Raw genomic sequence first — 24,325 nt, 5'->3', positions numbered from 1 at the left:
CTAGATTTTAAGGCCACATCTAAGGAGGAAAGGGAAGTGACTTACTTGAGTCGATGCTCATCTGCATGTGATGAAAAGAGGCCATTCTTGAATCTCTGAGTTAGTACTGACCAAGCCATGCCACAGTAATCCTGGATCAACCACAGAAATAGTTCAACATAAATTTGGAGGCAAACTCTCTACCTTCCCCACAGTCACAGCTGTTCCATTTCTAAAGTTACTTGTGGGCTACTAGCTGACAAAGGAAAACAGAAACGGCATATTCACTCACTAAACACTGCGCCATACCCCTGTTTATTCCCGTCATCCCATGTCTAGCACCAAGCCAGCCTGATGTGGTTTCTGAGCCTCTTAGGCTTCAGAGGGGATGAGGTTAGGACTAACAAATAGCAACGTCAAAAGCCAAAGATAGTTTCATTCTACTCCACATAGGACTGACATGAGCAGGGAGAGCACATGGAAGAGGATGGTTAGAAACCTGTCATTGGCCTCCCTCAGTGTTGTAATTCTCACCAAAAGAATCATTCCTTTTGGTTTGTTCAGTGAGCTAACATTTACTGAATGTCTCCTATATGCCAGGTGCTGTCTAGATGTCAGGGAATCATGCAGTAAATAAAACAGACAAAAATTCCTGTCCTCAGGAAGCTTACATTCTAGTGGTAGGAGACAGACAATAAACAAACACACACACACACACACACACACTACGCTGGATAACATAAATGCTCAGGGAAAAATAAAGCAGGAAAGGGCAACAGGTAATATGGGGAGCGTTGTCATTTTGGATAGAGTGGTCCCAGAAGGTGGTTCTGGGAAGATAACGTTTGAGTCAAAGTTAAAAAGGTAAGGGAACAGAATTGCTGTTTTACCTGGAAAAGATAACATATTAAGCCACTAGCAATGTTGGCAAGCAATAACTTGAGCCTTTTGGTGTTCAAGGGAATAGAATTTGAAGAAGTTTTGTGATAAGAGAGTCAGGCCATGGATAGTTAGGGAGCTCTGGGCTCCAGAAAAAAAGGGAGCATGAAGGTCTTCCTGGAAGCTGGAGGGAAAGAAGCAAATACAAACCAGGTGTCCCACAATATTTCTTAAGGACTGTCTTTTGGGAACAGAATGGAACAGATACTGCAGATATTATTCTGCTGGAAGCCTTACACTAAGAGAACCCTAGAGAATTGTAAGAAAGAAAGAAAGGAAGGCAGGGAAGAAGGAAGAGAGGGAGGGAGGGAAATATGAGGAGAGGCTGGGTGCAGTGACTCACGCCTGTAATTTCAGCACTTTGGGAGGCCGAGGTGGGCAGATCACCTGAGGCCAGGGGTTTGAGACCAGCCTGGCCAACATGGCAAAACCCCATCTCTATTAAAAATACAAAAATTAGCCAGGTATGGCAGTGGACATCTGTAATCCCAGCTATTCAGGAGGCTGAGGCAGGAGAATCACTTGAACCCGGAAGGCAGAGGTTGCAGTGAGCTGAGATCGTGCCCCTGCACTCCAGCCTGGGCTACAGAGCAAGACTCCGTCTCAAGAAAAAAAAAAAAGAAATATGAGGACAGATTCTCCCATTCGTTTCTCTGATGAAAAACATAGAGATACACAACAATTCAAAGAGATGGCCCTAAATTAAGCAGAAGATGATAGAAAGCTGGCTAAACTTTTATCTGTCCAGGTAACCAATGATTTAAGCTTATACGAGGCTTAAGTCCTATATATGCTCAAAGCGGATTTTTACTCCTTCTCTATTTTAAATCTAAACAAACTTCCATCATCATTGCTTTTTATAACATCTAATATTCCCAGGGAACCCATACCACTCTAGCCTCTTAATATCTCAAACCAAAAGAAAGATGGACTTGCCTCTCTGGGTGATATCATCTCCAAAAGCACATTACAACAGAGAATAGCTAGCAAGGGAAAAAATACTGGAGGTGAATTTCTTGGGCATAAATATTAAACAAGATTATTGGAAAGCTGGAAGAAAAGCCATTAGCCAACAGAAAAATTTTACACCTGGGTAATAATTTGGGTGATATGACATCCATGGAAACTAAATTTAGTTAATTAGAAGGCAGTATAGCATAGCTAGATCCTTAAGTTCTCTGAGTCCACTTCCTCATCTGTAAAATGAGGGTCAAAGGGCTCCTGCAAAGAACAAGTGAGATTCTGTATGCAAAGCCCTTTGCACAGCATCTGGCACAGAGTGAGGCATTCAATAAATGGCTGCTCCCAGCATAAGCCATGTTTATCATTAGTAATTTACCTGAGCAGCCTTGGCAAATGTTGGCCCATGATAGCGGCCACCAATGCGCAACACATCCTCTGTACAGTAAAAAAACTCAGAGAAGCCGTAGAACTCGCTGTTGTTGAAGTCAATTGGCGATTGATAGATGCCATTGAGTGAGGCCTGGCTGGTGTTGGAGCGAGCCAGCAGGGGGCTCAGCATTGCCCCACAAGACACCCAGTCTCCTCTTCCTCGGACATGCAAGACTTGGCTGTTCCTCTCCACCACATCTGTGAGTCCCACCGGCAGGCAGGGATCCAGAAATGGATTGTCGGGACTCAGACCTGTCTTCTGACCCAGCAATCTGCCACAATGACAAAAACAAACAAACAAAAAGTGAGAGGAATATGGTGATCAATTCTGTTTGACGTTTTAGTCAACGTGTATTTCCTAGTGTGTAGTGAAATTGGAGACGTGAAATCTGCTGTTCTCTATCTGGTCTTCATTCCCACACACCTCTTAAAAGTGCAAAGAACCTTATCATGCGGAGTGTGGTTCTAATGTTTAAAAATACAACTGGTAGGGGATGAGGTGGGAAGGGCTGTGGAGAGAGATTCCTGAAGAGCGGACCACAGCAGTGGTCCATCTGCAATGGCTGGCAATGGTGATGGACCCAACACATGCCTCTGAATGAGCAGTGCTGGAACAGAACAGGCACAGCACCAGCTCCAGGAAGCCACCTGCAGAGCCTGGAGCCTCTGAGTGGGGAGAAGAGTGGAAAGCTTTGATTCCCACCATGGCTGTAACACAGTTCCAGTTATTTTGAGTTTATACTTGCCTAGCAACCATATTCTCATTCCTCAAAAAGATGAGTATGAAGATCTGTCCAAGGACAGAAATTAAGTTGGGGTCCAAATCACTTTGCCAATTGCAGTTAATTATTCATCAGTTCCTAAACACAGATGTTGAAGAGTAGACTTCTTAGAACGAGAATGTACCCACAAGTGTAAAGACTGAGGGTAAGAATGGAATGAAGCAGTACAACAGAACACTTTACAACAACTGGAACCGACTATTTTAAGGATGTGACACCAACTGTAAGGAAAACTCAGAAAATTGTCATTAAGAAGACAAAATGATCATTTTGCCATCTCAGGCAACAGGTTAGGGACTGGCAGCTATGCAAGATATGCCTTTTACTCATCAATCACCTGAAGTAGGTGACTTAGCTACTTGGCAAGAAAATACCAATGCATGGGAAGAAGAAGATGCAGTCTGGCAAGAAGTAGTTCGGAGGCAGCAGAAAACAGCAGACAGAAAAGAAAGCAGTAGAACAACAAAAGAAGAAAATGGAAAAGGAAGCACAGCAGCTAATGAAGAAGAAAAACCAAAACTGGTGTGACAGTTTCACAACAAATGATCTTCAAACATCATAGTGCCAGCAGGAGACATCCGAGCACCTCAACCCAAGCAATATTTGTATAGATTTAGGAGTACTTTCAGAACACAAACATACCACTTGATTTTAATGCATTTGTCAATCATCCAAGGCACCAGGATTCACCCAAAGCACCTTGAACTCCTAGAGACTAAGACTTACAAAAACAAAAAAGCCTTATGGGACAATATTTTCTTCAACATGCTGTAAATATAAGATAATTGATTGCTGTGGATAAATTATTACAAACAGGATATACCACTACCTCTTCAAGTTAGTGTTTCTAGCTAAATGGTTAAGTATACATAGGTAAGTGTGTTGTTTGCTTAGTATCAGCCCTGCCTTTTCACCTGTGGTCCTTCTCTCAGTGATTGGGTTTCTCATCCTTCTAGTTACCTAGGCTAGACCCTCAGCACTGCTGACCATCCTCCCTGCCCTACCTACACCACCACAATCACCCAATTACACCGGTTTTCATTCCAAAATTTTGTGTAAATTTTATCATGGAAAAGAACTCTGCTTTCTCTTATGCTTTCCTTCAATGTGTATAATAATAAATAATTGTACATACTTAAAAAGAAACAAGAAATCCCACCACATTATGGTCTAACTACTTCATCTGGTACTCAAATGAAGAATCTGTGATCTGTCCAATGCTAAAGGAAAAACTGACTATTCTGAATTTGATGAGAGACCATTTTAAAAGTTAATTTTAACTACACTTGCTTTTTATCTTTTAGACATACTATAGAACTGAACTCCCACTAAAGATGCAACTGCACTGTAATTCAACAAACATGTCTTAAACACTTCCCTGCAGAAGGAACTGCTGGCAGCTACACTATATACTGTACATAATTGGCAATTTAATTCATCTCCCTTTTCCCATGATGTCAGGTCTGAATATGGGAAACAGCAAGAGATCACAATAAGCTACTGTACTTTATTAGTCCTAATAACAAAGATCAGAATGTACCCTCATCCAGAGTGGGACTGCTAATAGAGGTCTTTAAGAGATGCTACCCCATTGGCAGGGGTAGTCAGAAAGGAGGAAGCAGGGACTTATCTATCTTAGGAGGATGTGACTATTTCTCACTAATATCTGCAGCCTGACATTATATTTCAGAAACTCAGATCCCATGTCAAATATACCTGTTTTTGTTAAGAGTTTCATTCAGAACAAGGTCTTCGTAGCGCTGCCGGGCAAAGTTGCCTCCGAAACCCAGAAAAGTTGTGACGTAAACCCTGTACACGTGTTCAGTGTGTTGCACGTCACAGCCCAGGTTGAACTCAGCCAGCAGGATCTTCGCAGCTTCTTCCTGTAATACAATACCAAGAGAAAAAAGGGAATTTCAGTTTTGGTTGCCTTCTAGAAAGCTATGACATTGCTAATACACCATTGCTATGACTACTCTTTAAAACATCTTAAGCATTCTTTCATCTTAAAAGCATTATTTTAAACAAAGACACAAAATGACAAGACTGCACCAAAAGGTATAAATTAGACACTAAATTAAAAACTAAATAAGAAATTAGAAACCCAAAACACTATCTGTATTTATATACGGGGTAGAATTACTACAGATATCATTTTCTCACATGTATTTTTCTGTATTTTCTAATTCCCCACAATGGGAATATGTTATTTTAATAATTAGGAAAAAATCCTTTAATAAAAATAAATTTAAGGAATTCTGTGGATCATCATAAGATCTATTCTGTGGACTTTTCTTTTTCTTTTCTTTTTTTCTTTTTTTTTTTTTTTTGAGACGGAGTCTTGCTGTGTTGCCAGGCTGGAGTGCAGTGCCTCGATCTCAGCTCACTGCAACCTCTGCCTCCCGGGTTCAAGCAATTCTCCTGCCTCAGCCTCCTGACTAGCTGGGACTACAGGCACGTGCCACAGTGCCCAGCTAATTTTTGTATTTTTAGTTGAGATGGGTTTCACCATGTTGGCCAGGATGGTCTTGATCTCTTGACCTCATGATCCGCCCTCCTCAGCTTCCCAAAGTGCTGGGATTACAGGCGGGAGCCACTGCGCCCGGTTCTGTGGCCTTTTCTAAAATTATCCAAGAAGGCCTAAGGTTCCTTGTGACAGGTTTGGGGATTGGGAAAGTTCAATTTTAATGTACCTCCAGTGAAAAGGTCTTATATTTTTTTCTTGAACCTCAAGGGCAGAGGCTGAATTAATCATATTCCTCAGCTCATCCCACATTGTCATGGCAAAGCCTCTCTTTTGCTTTATTTATTTATTCCCTTTTATCTTCATACTTACTCTCATTCCCACTCTTTGCCATGGGCAACCATTCTAATGTGTTATGTATAATTTTTGTATATATGTATTGTTATAAAATGAAGATTCTTCTTGTTTTGAATGTATTTATTTTTAATTTGTGAAAATGCCATTGTGCCTGCAATTTTACTCCAAGGTATATACCAAGAGATCCAAAAACTGGAATGGGCGTGGTGGCTCACGCCTGTAATCCCAACATTTTGGGAGGCTGAGGAGGGTGGATCACTTGAGGTCAGGAGTTTGAGACCAGCCTGGCCAACATGGTGAAACCCCGTCTCTACTAAAAATACAAAAATTAGCCAGGCATGGTGGCAGATGCCTGTAATCCCAGCTACTCAGGAGGCTGAGGCAGGAGAATCTCTTGAACCTGGAAGGCAGAGGTTGCAGTGAGCTGAGATCATGCCATGGCACTCCAGCCTGAGTGACAAGAGCGAAACCCCATCTCAAAAAACAAAAAATAACAACAACAACAAAAAAACCTATGTACATAGAAAAATGTGTACATGTTCACAGCAGCACTGTGCATAATAGCAAAAAAGGGAAAACCACTGAAATGTTCATCAGCTGATAAATGGATAAACAAAATACAGCATGGTTGGTCATACGATGGAACGTTATTCAGCCACAAAAAGGAATGAAACACTCATACCACGAGATGGATGAACCTTGAAAACATTTTGCTAAATAAAAGAAGCCAGACGTAAAACACCACATATTGTATGATTTCATTTATACAAAATGTCCGGAATAGGCAAATCCACTGGAGAGAGAAAGGGGATGAATAGTTGTCAGGGGTAGGGAGAGGAGAGAATGAGGAGTGACTGCTAATGGGAAATGAGTAGGGAGTGAATATAAGGTTTCTTTTTAGGGTGATGAAAATGTTCTGGAATTCAATAGTGGTGGCTACACAACCTTGTGAATGTATATAACTTTGTGAGTTGTACAAAAAAAAGATATTAGGCATTCAGGATTATTTAAAATGTTTTAAATGCTACCACATTGTCTCATAGTTTCTTTCAGTTTTACCAAGTGCTAAGATTCATCTTGAAGAGCCATTATATTGCTATATGTAATTTTTTTTTTCTTTTTTTTTTTGAGACAGGGTCTCACTCTGTCACCCAGGCTGGAGTGCAGTGGCATGATCTCGGCTCACTGCAACCTCTGCCTCCCAGGTTCAAGCAATTCTCCTGCCTCAGCCTCCTGAGTTGCTGGGATTACAGGTGCACACCACCATGCCCAGCTAATTTTTGTATTTTTAGTAGAGACAGGGTTTCACCATGTTGGCCAGGCTGGTCTTAAACTCCTGACCTTGAGTGATTCACCCGCCTCAGCTTCCCAAAGTGCTGGAATTACAGGCATGAGCCACCACGCCCACCTGCTATATGTAAATCTAATTTGTTGCTTACAAGTATGCATTCTGTACCAGTGCTGCTTTCCATAACAGTGTTGCTTTCTAAATCTGCACATACACAGAAGTCATTTAAGACTTGAAGCCCCAGTGCCACTTGTCACCTATTTCTTAGTATCAGAACCATGCCTTCATTTTACCTGTTGAATACATACTGACAAATATAGACTAAAAAGTATCACAACCTAGTTAGTCCCCCACATTTCCAACCCCAGCATGAAATTCTCTGCTGACTGCTAAACTCACATTTCCAATAGTCCTGTGGATATTCTGACACATATGTTCCTTGGGTATCTTAAATTCAACATACCCAAAAATTGAAGTCATTAGTTTTACAACTTCTGAACTAGAAGACCAGATAGACGCTCTCATCCAGATCTCTCAGGACAATACTCTTTGCTTAATATCACCCCTGTCTTTACCCCTGTGGCTCTTCTCTCAGTGACTGGGTTCCTCAGTCTTCAGGTTATCTAGGATAGATCCTCAGCACTGCTGGCCATCCTCCCACCCTACTCACACTACCACAATCAATCGCTCAATTACATTAGTTTTTCACTCCAAACTATCCCCTGAAATCTGTCCCCTCCCTTTCGTTTCCACTTACTTTGTCTAACTCAGCCCTTTATTACTTCTCACCCAAGGTTCCGTGACCTATATTCTTTCTCCTACTGACACAAAAATTCTTTCACTACAAAAAACAGATCAGATCACAGCCACACAATTAACATCGTCACAGAATTCAGAGCTGGGAAGGACCTTCCCGTTTAATTATTTTATAAATGATGAAACTGAGGCCCATGTGACTGCCTTACTCAAAAACCTTTGGTGGTTTTCCACTATCTATGGAAATAAAAGCCGGTCCCCCTATGATAGCACTCAATACTGCTCATGATTTAGCTCAATCTTATCTTCCCAGCCTTAACTACTAACACACCTGAAAATCCTATACTGTAAAAGGCTATTCGTCATTCCCTGGACATTCTGGCCTCTCTGCTGCTTTTTCTGTGCCTTTGTACATAGTGTTCCCACCATGCAGGTGGCCTTCCCTCAGCCTCCACTATGCAAAAAAAAAAAAAAAAGCCTACTCTCCTCCAAGGCCCAGGTAAATACTTTACCTTCTATGAAGCCAGAATGGCTCCCATTCAACTTTACAAACCAAGTTGGCCCTGCCAGTTCCCACATTGCCATAGCTCTCTGTTTAAACCAGATCGTCTCAATGATGGGCAATTTCCACCCTGCCCCACACATCTGGCAATGTCTAATGTCTGGAGACACTTTTGATTGTCACAACTGGAAGAGGGAGGGTTGTTACTGACATCTGGTAGAGGCAAGAGATATCATATGATGCATGGGATAACCCCTGAAGACAAAGAATTATCTGACCCAAAATGTCAAGAGTGCCAAGGATGAGAAGCCCTCGTTTAGATCAAGTTAAGCACTGTTACAGTCTCCCAGATTATCATAAGCTGTCTCCACTGACAGATACATTTCAAGTTTTTAGGGACAGTGTAACTAACTTGTCTATTCCTTGTACATAATGTTGTCTATTCCTTGCACAAAATAGGTGCACATAACAGGTGTACATAATGGGTATACAAAAAGTGTCTGTGTAGGATGAAACTTCTCCCTCAAAATACATTTAAAAAAATTTTTTTATTATTATACTTTAAGTTGTAGGGTACATGTGCACAACATGCAGGTTTGTTACATATGTATACATGTGCCATGTTGGTGTGCTGCACCCATTAACTCATCATTTACATTAGGTATATCTCCTAACGCTATCCCTCCCCCATTCCCCCACTCCACGACAGACCCCAGTGTGTGATGTTCCCCATCCTAGTCCAAGTGTTCTCATTGTTCAGTTCCGACCTATGAGTGAGAACATGCGGTGTTTGGTTTTCTGTCCTTGTGATGGTTTGCTCAGAATGATGGTTTCCAGCTTCATCCATGTCACTACAAAGGACATGAACTCATCCTTTTTTATGGCTGCATAGTATTCCATGGTGTATATGAGCCACATTTTCTTAATCCAGTCTATCACTGATAGACATTTGGGTTGGTTCCAAGTCTTTGCTATTGTGAATAGTGCCACAATAAACATACGTGTGCATGTGTCTTTATAGCAGCATGATTTATAATCCTTTGGGTATATACCCAGTAATAGGATGGCTGGGTCAAATGGTATTTCTAGTTCTAGATTCTTGAGGAATCACCACACTGCCTTCCACAATGGTTGAACTAGTTTACAGTCCCACCAACAGTGTAAAAGTGTTCCTGTTTCTCCACATCCTCTCCAGCACCTGTTGTTTCCTGACTTTTTAATGACTGCCATTCTAACTGGTGTGAGATGGTATCTCATTGTGGTTTTGATTTACTCTGTTGGCGAGTGATGATAAGCATTTTTTCATGTGTCTATTGGCTGCATAAATGTCTTCTTTTGAGAAGTGTCTGTTCATATCCTTTGCCCACTTTTTGATGGGGTTGATTTTTTCTTGTAAATTTGTTTAAGTTCTTTGTAGATTCTGGATATTAGCCCTTTGTCAGATGGGTAGATTGCAAAAATTTTCTCCCATTCTGTAGGTTGCCTGCTCACTCTGATGGTAGTTTCTTTTGCTGTGCAGAAGCTCTTTAGTTTAATTAGATCCTATTTGTCAATTTTGGCTTTTGTTGCCATTGCTTTTGGTGTTTTAGTCATAAAGTCCTTGCCCATGCCTATGCCCTGAATGCTATTGCCTAAGTTTTCTTCTAGGGTTTTTATGGTTTTAGGTCTAACATTTAAGTCTTTAATCCATCTTGAATTAATTTTAGTACAAGGAATAAGGAGGGGATCCAGTTTCAGTTTTCTACATGTGGTTAGCCAGTTTTCCCAGCACCATTTATTAAATAATCCTTTCCCCATTTCTTGTTTTTGTCAGGTTTATCAAAGATCAGGTGGTGGTAGATGTGTGGTATTATTTCTGAGGGCTCTGTTCTGTTCCATTGGTCTGTATCTCGGTTTTGGTACCAGTACCATGCTGTTTTGGTTACTGTAGCCTTGTAGTATAGTTTGAAGTCAGGTAGGGTGATGCCTCCAGCTTTGTTCTTTTGGCTTAGGATTGTCTTGGCAATGCGGGCTCTTTTTTGGTTCCATATGAACTTTAAAGTCATTTTTTCCAATTCTGTGAAGACAGTCATTGGTAGCTTGATGGGGATGGCATTGAATCTATAAATTACCTTGGGCAGTATGGCCATTTTCATGATATTGATTCTTCCTATCCATGAGCATGGAATGTTCTTCCATTTGTTTGTGTCCTCTTTTATTTCATTGAGCAGTGGTTTGTAGTTCTCCTTGAAGAGGTCCTTCACATCCCTTGTAAGTTGAATTCCAAGGTATTTTATTCTCTTTGAAGCAATTGTGAATGGCAGTTCACTCATGATTTGGCTCTCTGTTTGTCTGTTAGTGGTGTATAAGAATGCTTGTGATTTTTGCACATTGATTTTGTATCCTCAGACTTTGCTGAAGTTGCTTATCAGCTTAAGGAGGTTTTGGGCTGAGACAATGGGGTTTTCTAAATATACAATCATGTCATCTGCAAACAGGGACAATTTGACTTCCTCTTTTCCTAATCGAATACCCTTTATTTCTTTCTCCTGCCTGATTGCCCTGGCCAGAACTTCCAACCCTGTTGAATAGGAGTGGTGAGAGAAGGCATCCCTGTCTTGTGCCAGTTTTCAAAGGGAATGCTTCCAGTTTTTGCCCATTCAGTATAATATTGGCTGTGGGTTTGTCATAAATAGCTCTTGTTATTTTGAGATACGTCCCATCAATATTTAGTTTACTGAGAGTTTTTAAGATGAAGGGCTGTTGAATTTTGTCGAAGGCCTTTTCTGCATCTATTGAGATAATCATGTGGTTTTTGTCTTTGTTTCTGTTTATATGATGGATTATGTTTATTGATTTGCGTATGTTGAACCAGCCTTGCATCCCAGGGATGAAGCCCACTTGATCATGGTGGATAAGCTTTTTGATGTGCTGCTGGATTCAGTTTGCCAGTATTTTATCAAGGATTTTTGCATCGATGTTCATCAGGGATATTAGTCTAAAATTCTCTTTTTTTGTTCCTGCCAGGCTTTGGTATCAGGATGATGCTGGCCTCATAAAATGAGTTAGGGAGGATTCCCCCCTTTTCTATTGATTTGAATAGTTTCAGAAAGAATGGTACCAGCTCCTCCGTGTGCCCTTGGTAGAATTCGGCTGTGAATCTGTGTGGTCCTGGACTCTTTTTGGTTGGTAGGCTCTTAATTATTGCCTCAATTTCCAAGCTTGTTATTGGTCTAGTCAGGGATTCAACTTCTTCCTGGTTTAGTCTTGGGAGGGTGTATGTATCCAGGAATTTATCCATTTCTTCTAGATTTTCTAGAAGAAATGGATATGCATAGAGGTGTTTATAGTATTCTCTGATGGTAGTTTGTATTTCTGTGCAATCAGTGGTGATTTCCCCTTTATGATTTTTTTATTATGTCTACTTGATTCTTCTATCTTTTCTTCTTTATTAGTCTTGCTAGCGGTCTATCAATTTTGTTGATCTTTTCAAAAAATCAGCTCCTGGATTCATTGATTTTTTGAAGGTTTTTTTTGTGTCTGTATCTCCTTCAGCTCTGCTCTGATCTTAGTTATTTCTCGCCTTCTGCTAGCTTTTGAATGTGTTTGCTCTTGCTTCTCTAGTTCTTTTAATTGTGATGTTAGGGTGTCAATTTTAGATCTTTCCTGCTTTCTCTTGTGGGCATTTAGTGCTATAAATTTCCCTCTACACACTGCTTTAAATGTGTTCCAGAGATCCTGGTATGTTTTGTCTTTGTTCTCATTGGTTTCAAAGAACATCTTTATTTCTGCCTTCATTTCGTTATGTACCCAGTAGTCATTGAGGAGCAGGTTGTTCAGTTTCCATGTAGTTGAGTGGTTTTGAGTGAGTTTCTTATTCCTGAGTTCTAGTTTGATTGCACTGTGGTCTGAGAGACCGTTTGTTATCATTTCTGTTCTTTTACATTTGCTGAGGAGTGCTTTACTTCCAACTATGTGGTCAATTTTTGAATAAGTGCCATGTGGTGCTGAGAAGAATGTATATTCTGTTGATTTGGGGTGGACAGTTCTGTAGATGTCTATTAGGTCTGCTTGGTGCAGAGCTGAGTTCAATTCCTGGATATCCTTGTTAATTTTCTGACTCGTTAATCTGTCTAATGTTGACAGTGAGGTGTTAAAGTCTTCCACTATTATTGTGTGGGAATCTAAGTCTCTTTGTAGGTCTCTAAGGACTTGCTTTATGAATCTGGGTGCTCCGGTATTGGGTGCATATGTATTTAGGATAGTTAGCTCTGCTTGTTGAATTGATCCCTTTACCATTATGTTATGGGCTTCTTTGTCTCTTTTGATCTTTGTTGCTTTAAAGCCTGTTTTATCCGATACTAGGACTGCAACCCTTGCTTTTTTTTGTTTTCCATTAGCTTGGTAGATCTTCCTCCATCCCTTTATTTTGAGCCTACGTGTGTCTCTGCCCGTTGGATGGGTCTCCTGAATACAGCACACTGATGGGTGTTGACTCTTTATCCAATTTGCCAGTCTGTGTCTTTTAACTGGAGCATTTAGCCCATTTACATTTAAGGTTAATATCGTTATGTGTGAATTTGAACCTGTCATTATGATGTTACCTGGTTATTTTGCTCGTTAGTTGATGCAGTTTCTTCCTAGCATCGATGGTCTTTACAATTTAGCATGTTTTTGCAGTGACTGGTACTGGTTTTTCCTTTCCATGTTTAGTGCTTCCTTCAGGAGCTCTTGTAAGGCAGGCCTGGTGGTGACAAAATCTCTCAGCATTTGCTTGTCTGTAAAGGATTTTATTTCTCCTTCACTTAGGAAGCTTAGTTTGGCTGGATATGAAATTCTGGGTTGAAAATTATTTTCTTTAAGAATGTTGAATATTTGCCCCCACTCTTCTGGCTTGTAGATTCTGCCGAGAGATCTGCTGTTAGTCTGACGGGCTTCCCTTTGTGGGTAACCGGACCTCTCTCTCTGGCTGCCCTTAACATTTTTTCCTTCATTTCAACTTCGGTGAATCTGACAATTATGTGTCTTGGAGTTGCTCTTCTTGAGGAGTATCTTTGTGGTGTTCTCTGTATTTCCTGGATTTGAATGTTGGCCTGCCTTTCTAGGTTGAGGAAGTTCTCCTGGATAATATCCTGAAGAGTGTTTTCCAACTTGGTTCCATTCTCCCCATCACTTTCAGGTACGCCAATCCGATGTAGATTTGGTCTTTTCCCATAGTCCCATATTTCTTGTAGGCTTTGTTCATTTCTTTTTACTCTTTTTTCTCCAAACTTCTCTTCTCACTTCATTTCATTCATTTGATCTTCAATCACTGATACCCTTTTTTCCAGTTGATCGAATTGGCTACTGAAGCTTGTGCATGCATCACGTAGTTCTCGTGCCATGTTTTTCAGCTCTATCAGGTCATTTAAGGTCTTCTCTACACTGGCTATTCTAGTTAGCCATTCATCTAATCTTTTTTCAAGGTTCTTAGCTTCTTTGCAATGGGTTTGAACATCCTCCTTTAGCTCAGAGAAGTTTGATCGTTTGAAGCCTTCTTCTCTGAACTCGTCAAAGTCATTCTCCGTCCAGCTTTGTTCCATTGCTGGGAGGAGCTGCGTTCCTTTGGAGGAGAAGAGGTGCTCTGATTTTTAGAATTTTCAGGTTTTCTGCTCTGGTTTTTGTGGTTTTATTAACCTTTGGTCTTTGATGATGGTGACATACAGATGGGGTTTTGGTGTGGATGTCCTTTCTGTTTGTTAGTTTTCCCTCTAACAGTCAGGACCCTCAGCTGCAGGTCTGTTGGAGTTTGCTGGAGGTTCACTCCAGACCCTGTTTGCCTGGGTATCACCAGTGGAGGCTGCAGAACAGCGAATATTGCAGAACAGCAAGTGTTGCTGCCTGATGGTTCCTCTAGAAGGTTCGTTTCAGAGGGGCACCCTGCCATGTGAGGTGTCAGTCAGCCCCTACTGGGAGGTGCCTCCCAGTTAGGCTACTCAGTGGTCAGGGACCCACTTGAGGAGGCAGTCTGTCCATTCTAAGATCTCAAACTCCGTGCTGGGAGAAGCACTACTCTCTTCAAAGCTCAGCTGGAAATGCAGAAATCACCTGTCTTCTGCGTCGCTCACACTGGGAGCTGTAGACTGGAGCTGTTCCTATTCGGCCATCTTAGAACCTCTGAATCTCAAAATACATTCTTTACATTCTAGTGGGGTAAGGATTATTAGAAGCCCCAGAGTGGAATCATCAGTAAGGGGAAAGGGAATAACATTTATTGAACAATGGATATGTATCAAACATTGTGCTCCAGAATGTAAATGCATTATCATGTTTATCCTCAGGCAATGGCAGGAGACACCTAGTATAGTTATAATTGTTAAAATGTATCGAACACTTATCATATGCTGAGCAGTTTGTTAAATGCTTTACAAACATGGTATTATTTCATCCTCACAACTTTATGAGGTAGATACTATTATTATCCCTTTTTCACACAGGAGGAAGCTGAGGCTCAGAGAGGGTAACCTATTCAAAATAACACAAGCTAGCAAGTATCTGAACAAATATTTAGAGCCAGGCAGGTTGGTCTAAGTCCAAAGACAGTGTCCTTCCTTCTCAAATATTAGCATTCCTAGCAGCTAAATTTCCCTAAAAGCTAAAGTACCTGCTTTGCAGGAAGGACAGAGGTTGAGGTAGGAACTTCATAAGCAATTTGGAGAGAGGCTCCTCCCATATCCAGTATCCCTACTGTCCTTCTCCGTCCTGCTGCCAATTCCTGGGTAGCCTCAGCATCTGATTCTGAAATAAATAAGAGAACAAAAAGGCTCTAGTAATTAAAAAACAAAATTAAGTCAAACCCCCAAAACAGCAATCCCTTAAAAATTTGAAACCACGGCTCACACCTGTAATCCCAGCACTTTGGGAGGCCAAGGTGGGAGGATTACGTGAGCCCAGAACTTCAAGACCAGCCTGGGCAACATAGTGAGACACTCCCATAAAAAAAGTTTGTTTGTTTGTTTTTTTAATTAGCTGGGCATGGTGATGCACACCTGTAGTCCCAGCTACTCAGGAGGCTGAGGCCAGAGGATCATTTGTGCCCAAGACTTTGAGGCTGCAGTGAGCTATTATTGTGCCACTGAACTCTAGCCTCAGTGACAGAGAACCTGTCTCAAAAGAAAAAAATAGAAAGCAAACAAGTATACCAACTGAATCAACTGTATATTGCACAAAGAATAATTCTTGCAAATTACTTGACATGACATTTTGACTACGTATCCCTAGTGGGATATAGCCTAAGCACAAAAGAAGCAAATATCTTAAGCTACATCCCAGTAGTCTTATTTGTTAACAATATTATTGGTTTTATTATTTAAAAATTATGAAGAGAGGCCGAGACGGGCAGATCACAAGGTTAGGAGTTCAAGACCAGCCTGACCAACATGGTGAAATCTTCTCTACTAAAAATACAAAAATTAGCTGGGCATGGTGCCACACGCCTGTAATCCCAACTACTCGGGAAGCTGAGGCAGAAGAATCTCTTGAACCCGACAAGCAGAGGTTGTAGTGAGCCAAGATCACGCCACTGCACTCCAGCCTAGGCAACAGAGCAAGACTCTGTCTCAAAAAAAAAAAAAAAAAAAAATATATATATATATATATATATGAAATATATTGTGGAAAAGAACAAATAAATGTTTATGTCAATATCTTTAGGAACAAAGATTCAGCATAACAGAACAAAAAGGATATAGGTATAAAAATCAGATAATTAATAACACCCTATAATCTTAAATACAAGTCAGAAATATGACTATGAACTCATGATTTATTTTTCTGTTTCTAAAAAATATGTATTTCCTAGCTCTGTTCACTGAAAAGGCCTAGAAGCAATGATATCCCAGAAGTAATGACCACCTGTGGTATCTGGACCAATAATCTCTAAATACCATCTTTTACTAAAAGAAACCAGGGCTCTTTTAAAAACAGGCCAATGCCAGGTCTAGGGTAGAAAGTATACAAGATGACCCTGGAATACATTGCTGTACCAGATAGCAAGGGGAATATAAAAGAGTATTGGGGTCATATTAAAAGGACACAGGAGCCAACCTAAAGATGCTCCTAAAAATAGTGATAATGTGATGGACTCTAATGCATCTAATATATTAAAATCCATGAGTTCATAATAATAATTAAAACTTTTTTTCGCTGGTTACCTTTGGAAGTTGCTAGACACCAACTCATTATTCAGAAATGTGATAAATAAAAAGAATCAAGAATTTATTCTTTCCCATAAGAATTATATGTCAGGGTAACCAAAGAGTTGATCAAGCAAAGTTCATTACATAAAAATTCTAGCTGTTAAATGCAGAAGGAATGACAGAATTAGAAATATCACCATTTTGCAATCTCTAATGAAAAACATATCTAAGCAATGATCACAATCGGCTATTACAACCATTCCATGAAAGGCAGATAAGGAATTTTAATACTAAATTAGATCAGGCTGATAATACTTGAACCCTCAGTACCTGATCAGTCTGAGCATGACAAAAAGTAAGTCAACCAGACATTACAAAACTCCTGATGTGAGTAGTGGGAAACACACAGCACCTTCTATGATTTAGCGTTGCAGATGGAATTGAATCTGAGTCTAATCAAACATCTATATCTGACCTCCAGTTTAAAGGACATGTGAAGGGATAAGAAACATGTTAAAGAAAACATGTTAACCCCACAAAGATGCAGTCAATCAAATCCAGCATGTGGCAAATTCTTTCTACCAGAGGATCCAATTTTTTCTTCATTTTAAAGGCAGGGGAGTGAGGTGGTAAGATCAAGCATTATAGATTAAAAGAGACTAAAGAGACATATTAACCAGATGCAATGCATGACCCTTGTTCAGATTCTGATTTGAACAAGCCCACTACAAATAAACATTCTTGAGAAAATCAGGAAAATCTTTACCTGGGTAGGGTATTAGATGGGTATTGTATGATATTAGAAATTGTTAATTCTGTTAAGTTTAAAAATGGCATTATGGATATATTTTTTGTTCATTTTGAAACTCGTTATCTGTTGTAGATACACACTGACATACATGAAAATAAAAATTACATGTCTGAGGTTTGCTTTTTAAAACATCCAATGAGAAAAAAAAATCTTTGATACATGGGGGGAGATGGGGGAGAAATGGCAAAACATTAGTAAATATTGAGTCTGGGTAATGGGTCCATGGAGGTTCATTTTATTATTCTACTTTTGTGAATGTTTGAAACTTTCCATATTAAAAAGTTAAAAAGAAATAAAGCAAATTAGGACTGGAAAATGAAGCATTTTATGTTTGAAAAAAGAAAAACAACTCAAAAATTGCATTTACATGCTACCGATGGGTGTATAACTTAAACCTTCAGCCCTTAGGTAAATTGTCATAAAAAGACATATTACTCACCATCCTCATGGTCGAATCTTCCCAAAACAAAGTTGATTCCAATCCATGCATAAACTCCTAAGTAAGAAATATAAAAGTCCTCACTTAATTCTCTACTGCTATGCCATGTATACACCTCTCCCTTAGGGCTTCTCTTTCCTCCTTTCCTCTTTTTCTTGGAAAAAGTAATCATGGTATTTTATTACATACTATCAATGTAGGAATTTCAAATCTTTCATCTTGTGATTTTTTTTTCCCCTTTTAAAATTATTTGCATCTTCTAAATTTCCTCAATGAATAGAAATTAATTGTGTAACAAATGTTTAAGAAATATAAATCGTCTGAATGTCATGAAGATATCGAAAAAAAAGAAAAAACTGTAAATCTTGGAGTTCTAGTTCTGAGCAATCTTGTCTCCCCACTGAATACAAATATAAACTCTAGATAGAATGCATGGAGTAGCTTTCTGGAAACTCTGAAAGTAAATGATAATGAGGACACCGGGAAAGAGACCAGGGTTTAAACTACTACCAAGCCAGTAGTGAGTGTCCCATTTTTTCCCCCTCAGATATTACCTCATCTAGACTCAAGAGCAGCTTGAAACATGAAAGTAAACACCAGGTGTGAACAGAGGAACTTCAAGTCATTTTTGGTCCAAAGAACAGAAAAAGGAATGCCAAAAGCTCAGAGAAAATAGGGGAAATCTCCTGCTTTCTTTCTTTCTTTCTTTCTTTCTTTCTTTCTTTCTTTCTTATTTTGTTCTCTCTAACCTCAAGCAACAGAGGTAGAAGTTGAGCAGGTACCTAAAACTCTGAGGGCTTTGAATTCTTTTCTCTGACCAGAGAAACTGTATTTCAAGAGTGTGAGGCAAATCCTATTGTTTATTTTGTCTCCCTCTGTCCTCCCACTACTTGGCCCTGGATGCAGATGCAATCATGAGAAGTGCATGGCAGAGAGTGGGCAAATTAAAGCCCTGGTATTCTGACAGGAAGATCATGAAAGGGAGCTCCAAGGAACCAGAAAGTGTCAGGGGGATCACAGATAGTAGGGAGCAAAGTTGTGTATGAACCCCTGGGCTCACCTCCAAGCTACAAACACATGGATCTGACCCTAAACAATATACAAACAGCTCTGAGAACTGAACTACAGGCTAGGCCACGGTTCCAGATTAGCCACTAGCTGAGACATGAGACAAATCCAAATAGCAGTGGCCAAAGCTTTGAAAAATGAACTAACAGGCCGGGCGCGGTGGCTCACGCCTGTAATTTCAGCACTTTGGGAGGCTGAGGTGGGTGGGTCATGAGGTCAGGAGATCGAGACCATCCTGGCTAACACGATGAAGCTCCATCTCTACGAAAAATACAAAACATTAGCTGGGCGTGGTGGCACATGCCTATAGTCCCAGCTACTCGGGAGACTGAGGCAAGAGAATCACTTGAACCAGGGAGGCAGAGGTTGCAGTGAGCTGGACCATGCCACTGCACTCCAGCCTGGATGACAGAGTGAGACTCTGTCTCAAAAAAAAAAAAAAAAAAAAAAAAAAAAAAACAGAAAAAAAAAAGGAAAAGAAAAGAAAAATGAATTCACGGGCCAGCCACAGTGGCTCACACCTGTTATCCTAGCACTTTGGGAGGCTGAGGCGGGTGGATCACGAGGTCAGGAGTTTGAGACCAGCCTAACCAACATGGTGAAACCCTGTCTCTACTAAAAATACAAAATTAGCTGGACATGGTGGCACATGCCTGTAATCCCAGTTACTTGGGAGGGTGAGGCAGGAGAATCACTTGAACCTGGGAGGCGGAGATTGCAGTGAGCAGAGATCACACCATTGCACCCCAGCCTTGGCAACAAGAATGAAACTCTGTCTCAAAAAGAAAAAAAGAATCACAGCCCACAGAAAGCAGGTCAGAACTCGGGATCAACTGCCTCCTAAAACAAACAAAAAAAAAAACAAAGTTCTCTTTGATTGAAACAGGACCCAGAGTCTCATAATGTAATATTCAAAACATCCAGGATAGAATATAAAAATACTTGGCATACAAAGAACCAGGAAAATCTCAACTTACAAGAGAAAAGACAATCAAAAGATGCCAACTCTGAGATGACACATATATTGGAATTATCAAAGATATTAGAGCAACCATATAACGAAGAAATATGAGCATTCTTACAATGAATGGAAAGATAGAAGGTCTTAGCAAAGAAACGGAAAAGAAATAGAATATTAAGAAGATCGAAATAGAAATTTTACAACTGAAAAATGCAATACTGAAATTTTAAAAGGTAAATCTTTTCCCATGTATATGTCTGCAACTAGAAGACATATAAGATCTCCTTCTCGTTTATAAGAAATGGAAATATAATTCATCAAACTGGCCACATTTGGCTGCATGAGAACACATATTCACTCTAAAAGTACAAACCCAATAGTGTGAGATTCCAGGGAATTATCAATACTGCATAGTAATTGCAATGAAGGCATAACAAAACAAAAGTAACTCATTCTGATCATCCCTTGAAATTAAAGTTTCTCCTTACTTTAATAATTTACTTTACATTTGACTTTGACAAACTCAATTCAACTCCTAGAACTATACATGTTTTCAAAAGTATAGTTAGCTGACCAAATATTCAGTTGAAATCATTAAATACTAATACATTCTTATAAACATAGGACTAAGTTAAAAAGAGATACACATTTCTGACTTCCAGAAGGAGCACTCTAAAGCAGATGCCAATGCAAAATATGCAAATAATCGAATCAACTATGTAGCAGAATCAAGAAAATTATTGGCAGAAAAATTAAAATCAGATATATAGAATAATTCTAAACACCCATTAGAGAGGCTGCGCCGTGGTTGGCTTAGAGGTGAACCAGCTGTACCCCTTAAGGCCCAGTACCTTCCTGCTTCCCAGAGATCACTTCTGCCTGAGACTGTGAAAAGAGGAAGTCAAACTCCAGTGGTAAATCTTTCACTAGGTCAGCCAAGATAGCCAACTGCTTCCTGCAAGAAAGAACAAAAAATCCCAGTTAGTCACTAAACTCTCTTCTCATAAACTGCCTCAACTTGTCCTTCTACTTAGCCTTGTCATGACCTCACTGTTCACCTACCTCATCTACTTGTCCAGCCCTGCTTCTTTTTGGTACCGCCTGATTTTAAAAGTTTAAACTGCCTCGAGGTATATCCTCCTACCTAAAAGGCAACATGGTAATAGTGATACTTTCCCCTTATAGGATGTTATTATTCAAAGAATGTTAAAAGATGAGACTATGAGACTATGGTTCTATGACTCTCACAGGCTGAGTACAAATAAGCCACAGGAAATTGCAGCCAAGTTACATAACCTATAAAATTGAAGTAATTACATTATTCCTTACCCTGTAAAACAAAGATGTTAAATTAAGGAACACAATCTCATCCTCAAATCTTACACAACACAGAAACAATGCTTCACATTACCACACAAGAGGTACTATTGGTTCTACAAGTTTTAATATAATCCTTTACATAAGCTAACAATTAACTTTTTTTTGAGACGGAGTTTCACTCTTGTTGCCCAGGCTGGAGTGCAATGGTGCGATCTCAGCTCACTGCAACCTCTACCTCCCAGGTTCAAGTGATTCTCCTGCCTCAGCCTCCCAAATAGCTGGGGTTACAGGCGTGCACCACCACCCCTGGCGAATTTCGTATTTTTAGTAGAGACAGGGTTTCACCATGTTGGTCAGGCTGGTCTCTAACTCCTGACCTCAGGTGATTCACCTGCCTCAGCCTCCCAAAGTGCTGGGATTATAGCGTGAGCCACCTTGCCCAGCCACAATTAACTTTTTAATCTCCTTTTCCTTATTTCAAGGGTTGATTTTGTTTTCATTGTAAAAATCTTACCATTTGAAAACCCTAGATCAGGATCAAAATCCAGAGGACATAACAACATTTCCAATTTGGGGAAAACATTTGAAACTTCCCATCTATAGGGTTGTCTTTCCTCTAACATTTTAAGCATGTAATCAGTATTATCAAGCAAAGGAAAGCAAAGAAACAAAGCTAGAAGTAATATGAATCTAGAGAAAATGTTAGTTAAAATAAGATAAATTATCTTGGATTAAAAAATTATTCATTACAAAAATATTCTACTGGCTCAGACAGTTGTCAGTACTACTTGATGAAGACTGTTGTTAGCACTTCAAAGTGAAGACCTATATTTGATGTAATAATCTTCCAATATAATGTCAAGTATAGTTTCTTAAAAAGTTTATTGTTATACATATTAAATTCTTGCAATAAGAATTTCAAATGGGGACCAAGAATGGGTATTCTTCTGTCCCTACTGGATATGCTTCTAAAATCCTCAAAGACAGGATTTGCTGGTTTTGGCAATGATATGGAAGAATGGGCACCAACATATGTTGCTGTTAGCTATGCAAATTACTAGTACAGGCCAGGTGCAGTGGCTCATGCCTGTAATCCCAGCACTTTGGGAGGCTGAGGCAGGTGGATCACCTGAGGTCAGAAGTCTGAGACCAGTCCGGCCAACATGGTGAAATCCTGTCTCTACCAAAAATACAAAAATTAGCCAGGCATGGTGACAGACACGTGTAATCCCACTCGGGAGGCTGAGGTAGGAGAATCGCTTGAATCGGGAGGTGGAGGTTGCAGGGAGCGGAGATCATGCCACTGCACTGTAGCCTATACGATAGAGGGAGACTCCATCTTCAATAAGTAAATAAATAAATTACTAGTACAACCTTTCTAAAGGGCAATCCAGGACCATGTTTCAAAATGTTTCAATGTGTTTAACCTTTGATCCAGCTGTCATACTTTTAGAAATTAATTCCAAGGAAATCATCAGACAAGAAAATAAAGAAGAGAAATACTGCATTATTTATAATGATGAAAATTATTTATAACAATGAAAAAGTGGAAATACCACATCATAGGGATTGGTTAAATAACTTATGGCGCAGCCATGTAATGTAATGCTATACAGATGTTAAAAGAAATGAAGTCTACTTATATCTACATGTATAGACATGAAAAGATAAAAGATGTCCAATACATTTTACAGAACAGTATGTATAATGTGATTCCATTTATGCTAAAAAAAACAAAAACCCAAATCATTCTTCATGTATACACAGTGACAGGATAAAGCTTTCATTTTCTAAAATTCAATATAGTTTCTTTATTTAAAATGCTTTTAAAATGGCAAAATGTTGATAATTGTTCAAGCTGGGTGGTGGGTAAATGGGGATTTACTGCACTGTTCTCTTTACTTTTATACACATGTGAAATTTCTTAAAACAAAAATTATTATTTTATTAAACACCACCTTGTATTATGTTGTAATTTTTAAGGGATTTTTTAAAACTGCAAAATAAAAGGGAGGTAGAAAAAATTCTGTTAGTTCAGGCCTTTGGCAAAGAAATAAAACCAAATGCTAATAAATTCAAAATATAGTCTAAGTGATTCAGCCCTATTTTGAATCTGCTTACAAATGCTAATAAATTAGCAAAGCATTAATCATACAAAACAGATTTTTGTGCTGATAGTCACATCTATGCCAACAATTAGCTTGGACTTAGAGGCAGCAATTATTTCATAAGCCCAGAACAGATGTATGTATTATTTAGAGAGGTGACCAGAAAACAAGTAGAAAAAGAAAAAAAAGGCAAATTTCTTTAAAAACTCTTAAGATACAATAAATGTTAATATTCAGAGTTTCCACATTGACAACTAACATCTTAGACAAATAAGGTGAAGCTACACAGTGGGTTTTATTTAGATGGAAACTTCTCTGACAGAGGTAATACTGAACAGTGCCAGGAGGTGAGGCAACAGCCTCCTTTGCTCCAAACACACTGAAGGTAGCCAGACTACCAAGTGGGTTCCTCTGCCCAGCTCAGCTGGTCAATTCTGCCTTTTTAACCTCCAAGTCAGCTTTTTCTCTGGCCTCCCTCCCCTTTCCTTGGCCTTTCATAGACTTTGTAATGTGGGACCTGCTCTTGTGTCATGTATATTCTTCCCAGGGTTTCTAAAATTTTTGAACAATATGAGTATCACCCATGTCACATAAAAATTCTTAATTGCATGCACAGTATGATTGCAACTTTGTGGAAATTACATATATGCGAACAAAGAGGAAGGAAAACAACAAAATGAAACAGTTTTGATAGGGTAGCAGGGTTGTAAGTTGTATTGTTTTGTTCATTTTTAAGATTTCCTTTAAGGAGGTAAGGTTGCAGTTACAATATTTAAAGTTTAGTTTTACAAATAAGTAAAAGCAAAACAAAAAATTTTCTAAAGACTGAAATGTATGGGGCAATAAGGGAACTAAAAAACCTCTCATGTTGACAAATGGCTATATAAATAATCTGATTCTCGACAGTAAACCAGTCAGTAAACCAGTAACTGTGAAAAAACGTCCACTGAAAGAAGCATTGCTGCTATATGTTATGTTGTCTGCATGTCTGACATAAGCCGTG

The 24,325-nt window shown here is 39.4% G+C and overlaps 2 protein-coding genes and 1 pseudogene across 4 annotated transcripts in view; 2 read left to right on the top strand and 1 right to left on the bottom strand.

Moving 5' to 3' along the window:
• Positions 1–24,325, bottom strand: part of ENTPD7 (ectonucleoside triphosphate diphosphohydrolase 7) — a 55,129-nt gene that overhangs the window by 10,182 nt on the left and 20,622 nt on the right. For both annotated transcript variants that reach the window (XM_038009428.2, XM_007963821.3), the window contains 6 exons: positions 20,746–20,849; positions 17,866–17,922; positions 15,082–15,215; positions 4,809–4,975; positions 2,258–2,582; positions 46–131 (listed from right to left, as the gene is read on the bottom strand). In XM_038009428.2, coding sequence (XP_037865356.1) covers positions 46–131; positions 2,258–2,582; positions 4,809–4,975; positions 15,082–15,215; positions 17,866–17,922; positions 20,746–20,849 — 873 coding nt within the window. The remainder of the gene's footprint in view (positions 1–45; positions 132–2,257; positions 2,583–4,808; positions 4,976–15,081; positions 15,216–17,865; positions 17,923–20,745; positions 20,850–24,325) is intronic.
• The window catches only part of COX15 (cytochrome c oxidase assembly homolog COX15), a 61,243-nt gene that overhangs the window by 32,486 nt on the left and 4,432 nt on the right, over positions 1–24,325 (top strand). The window contains exon 9 of one of the 2 annotated variants that reach the window (XM_073019252.1): positions 4,397–4,462. The exons of the other annotated variant lie outside the window; for it this stretch is intronic. Within the exon in view, the coding sequence (XP_072875353.1) occupies positions 4,397–4,462 (66 nt within the window). Of the gene's footprint in view, positions 1–4,396; positions 4,463–24,325 lie in introns of those variants that run through there. 2 annotated transcript variants of the gene reach the window in all.
• LOC103216761 (receptor-binding cancer antigen expressed on SiSo cells pseudogene) lies at positions 2,761–3,999 on the top strand (annotated as a pseudogene).

The sequence above is a fragment of the Chlorocebus sabaeus genome, chromosome 9 (assembly GCF_047675955.1).
Source record: "Chlorocebus sabaeus isolate Y175 chromosome 9, mChlSab1.0.hap1, whole genome shotgun sequence".
Taxonomy (NCBI): domain Eukaryota; kingdom Metazoa; phylum Chordata; class Mammalia; order Primates; family Cercopithecidae; genus Chlorocebus; species Chlorocebus sabaeus.
The sequence above is the reverse complement of the archived record's forward strand: the minus strand, read 5'-3'. Positions and strand labels throughout refer to the sequence as shown.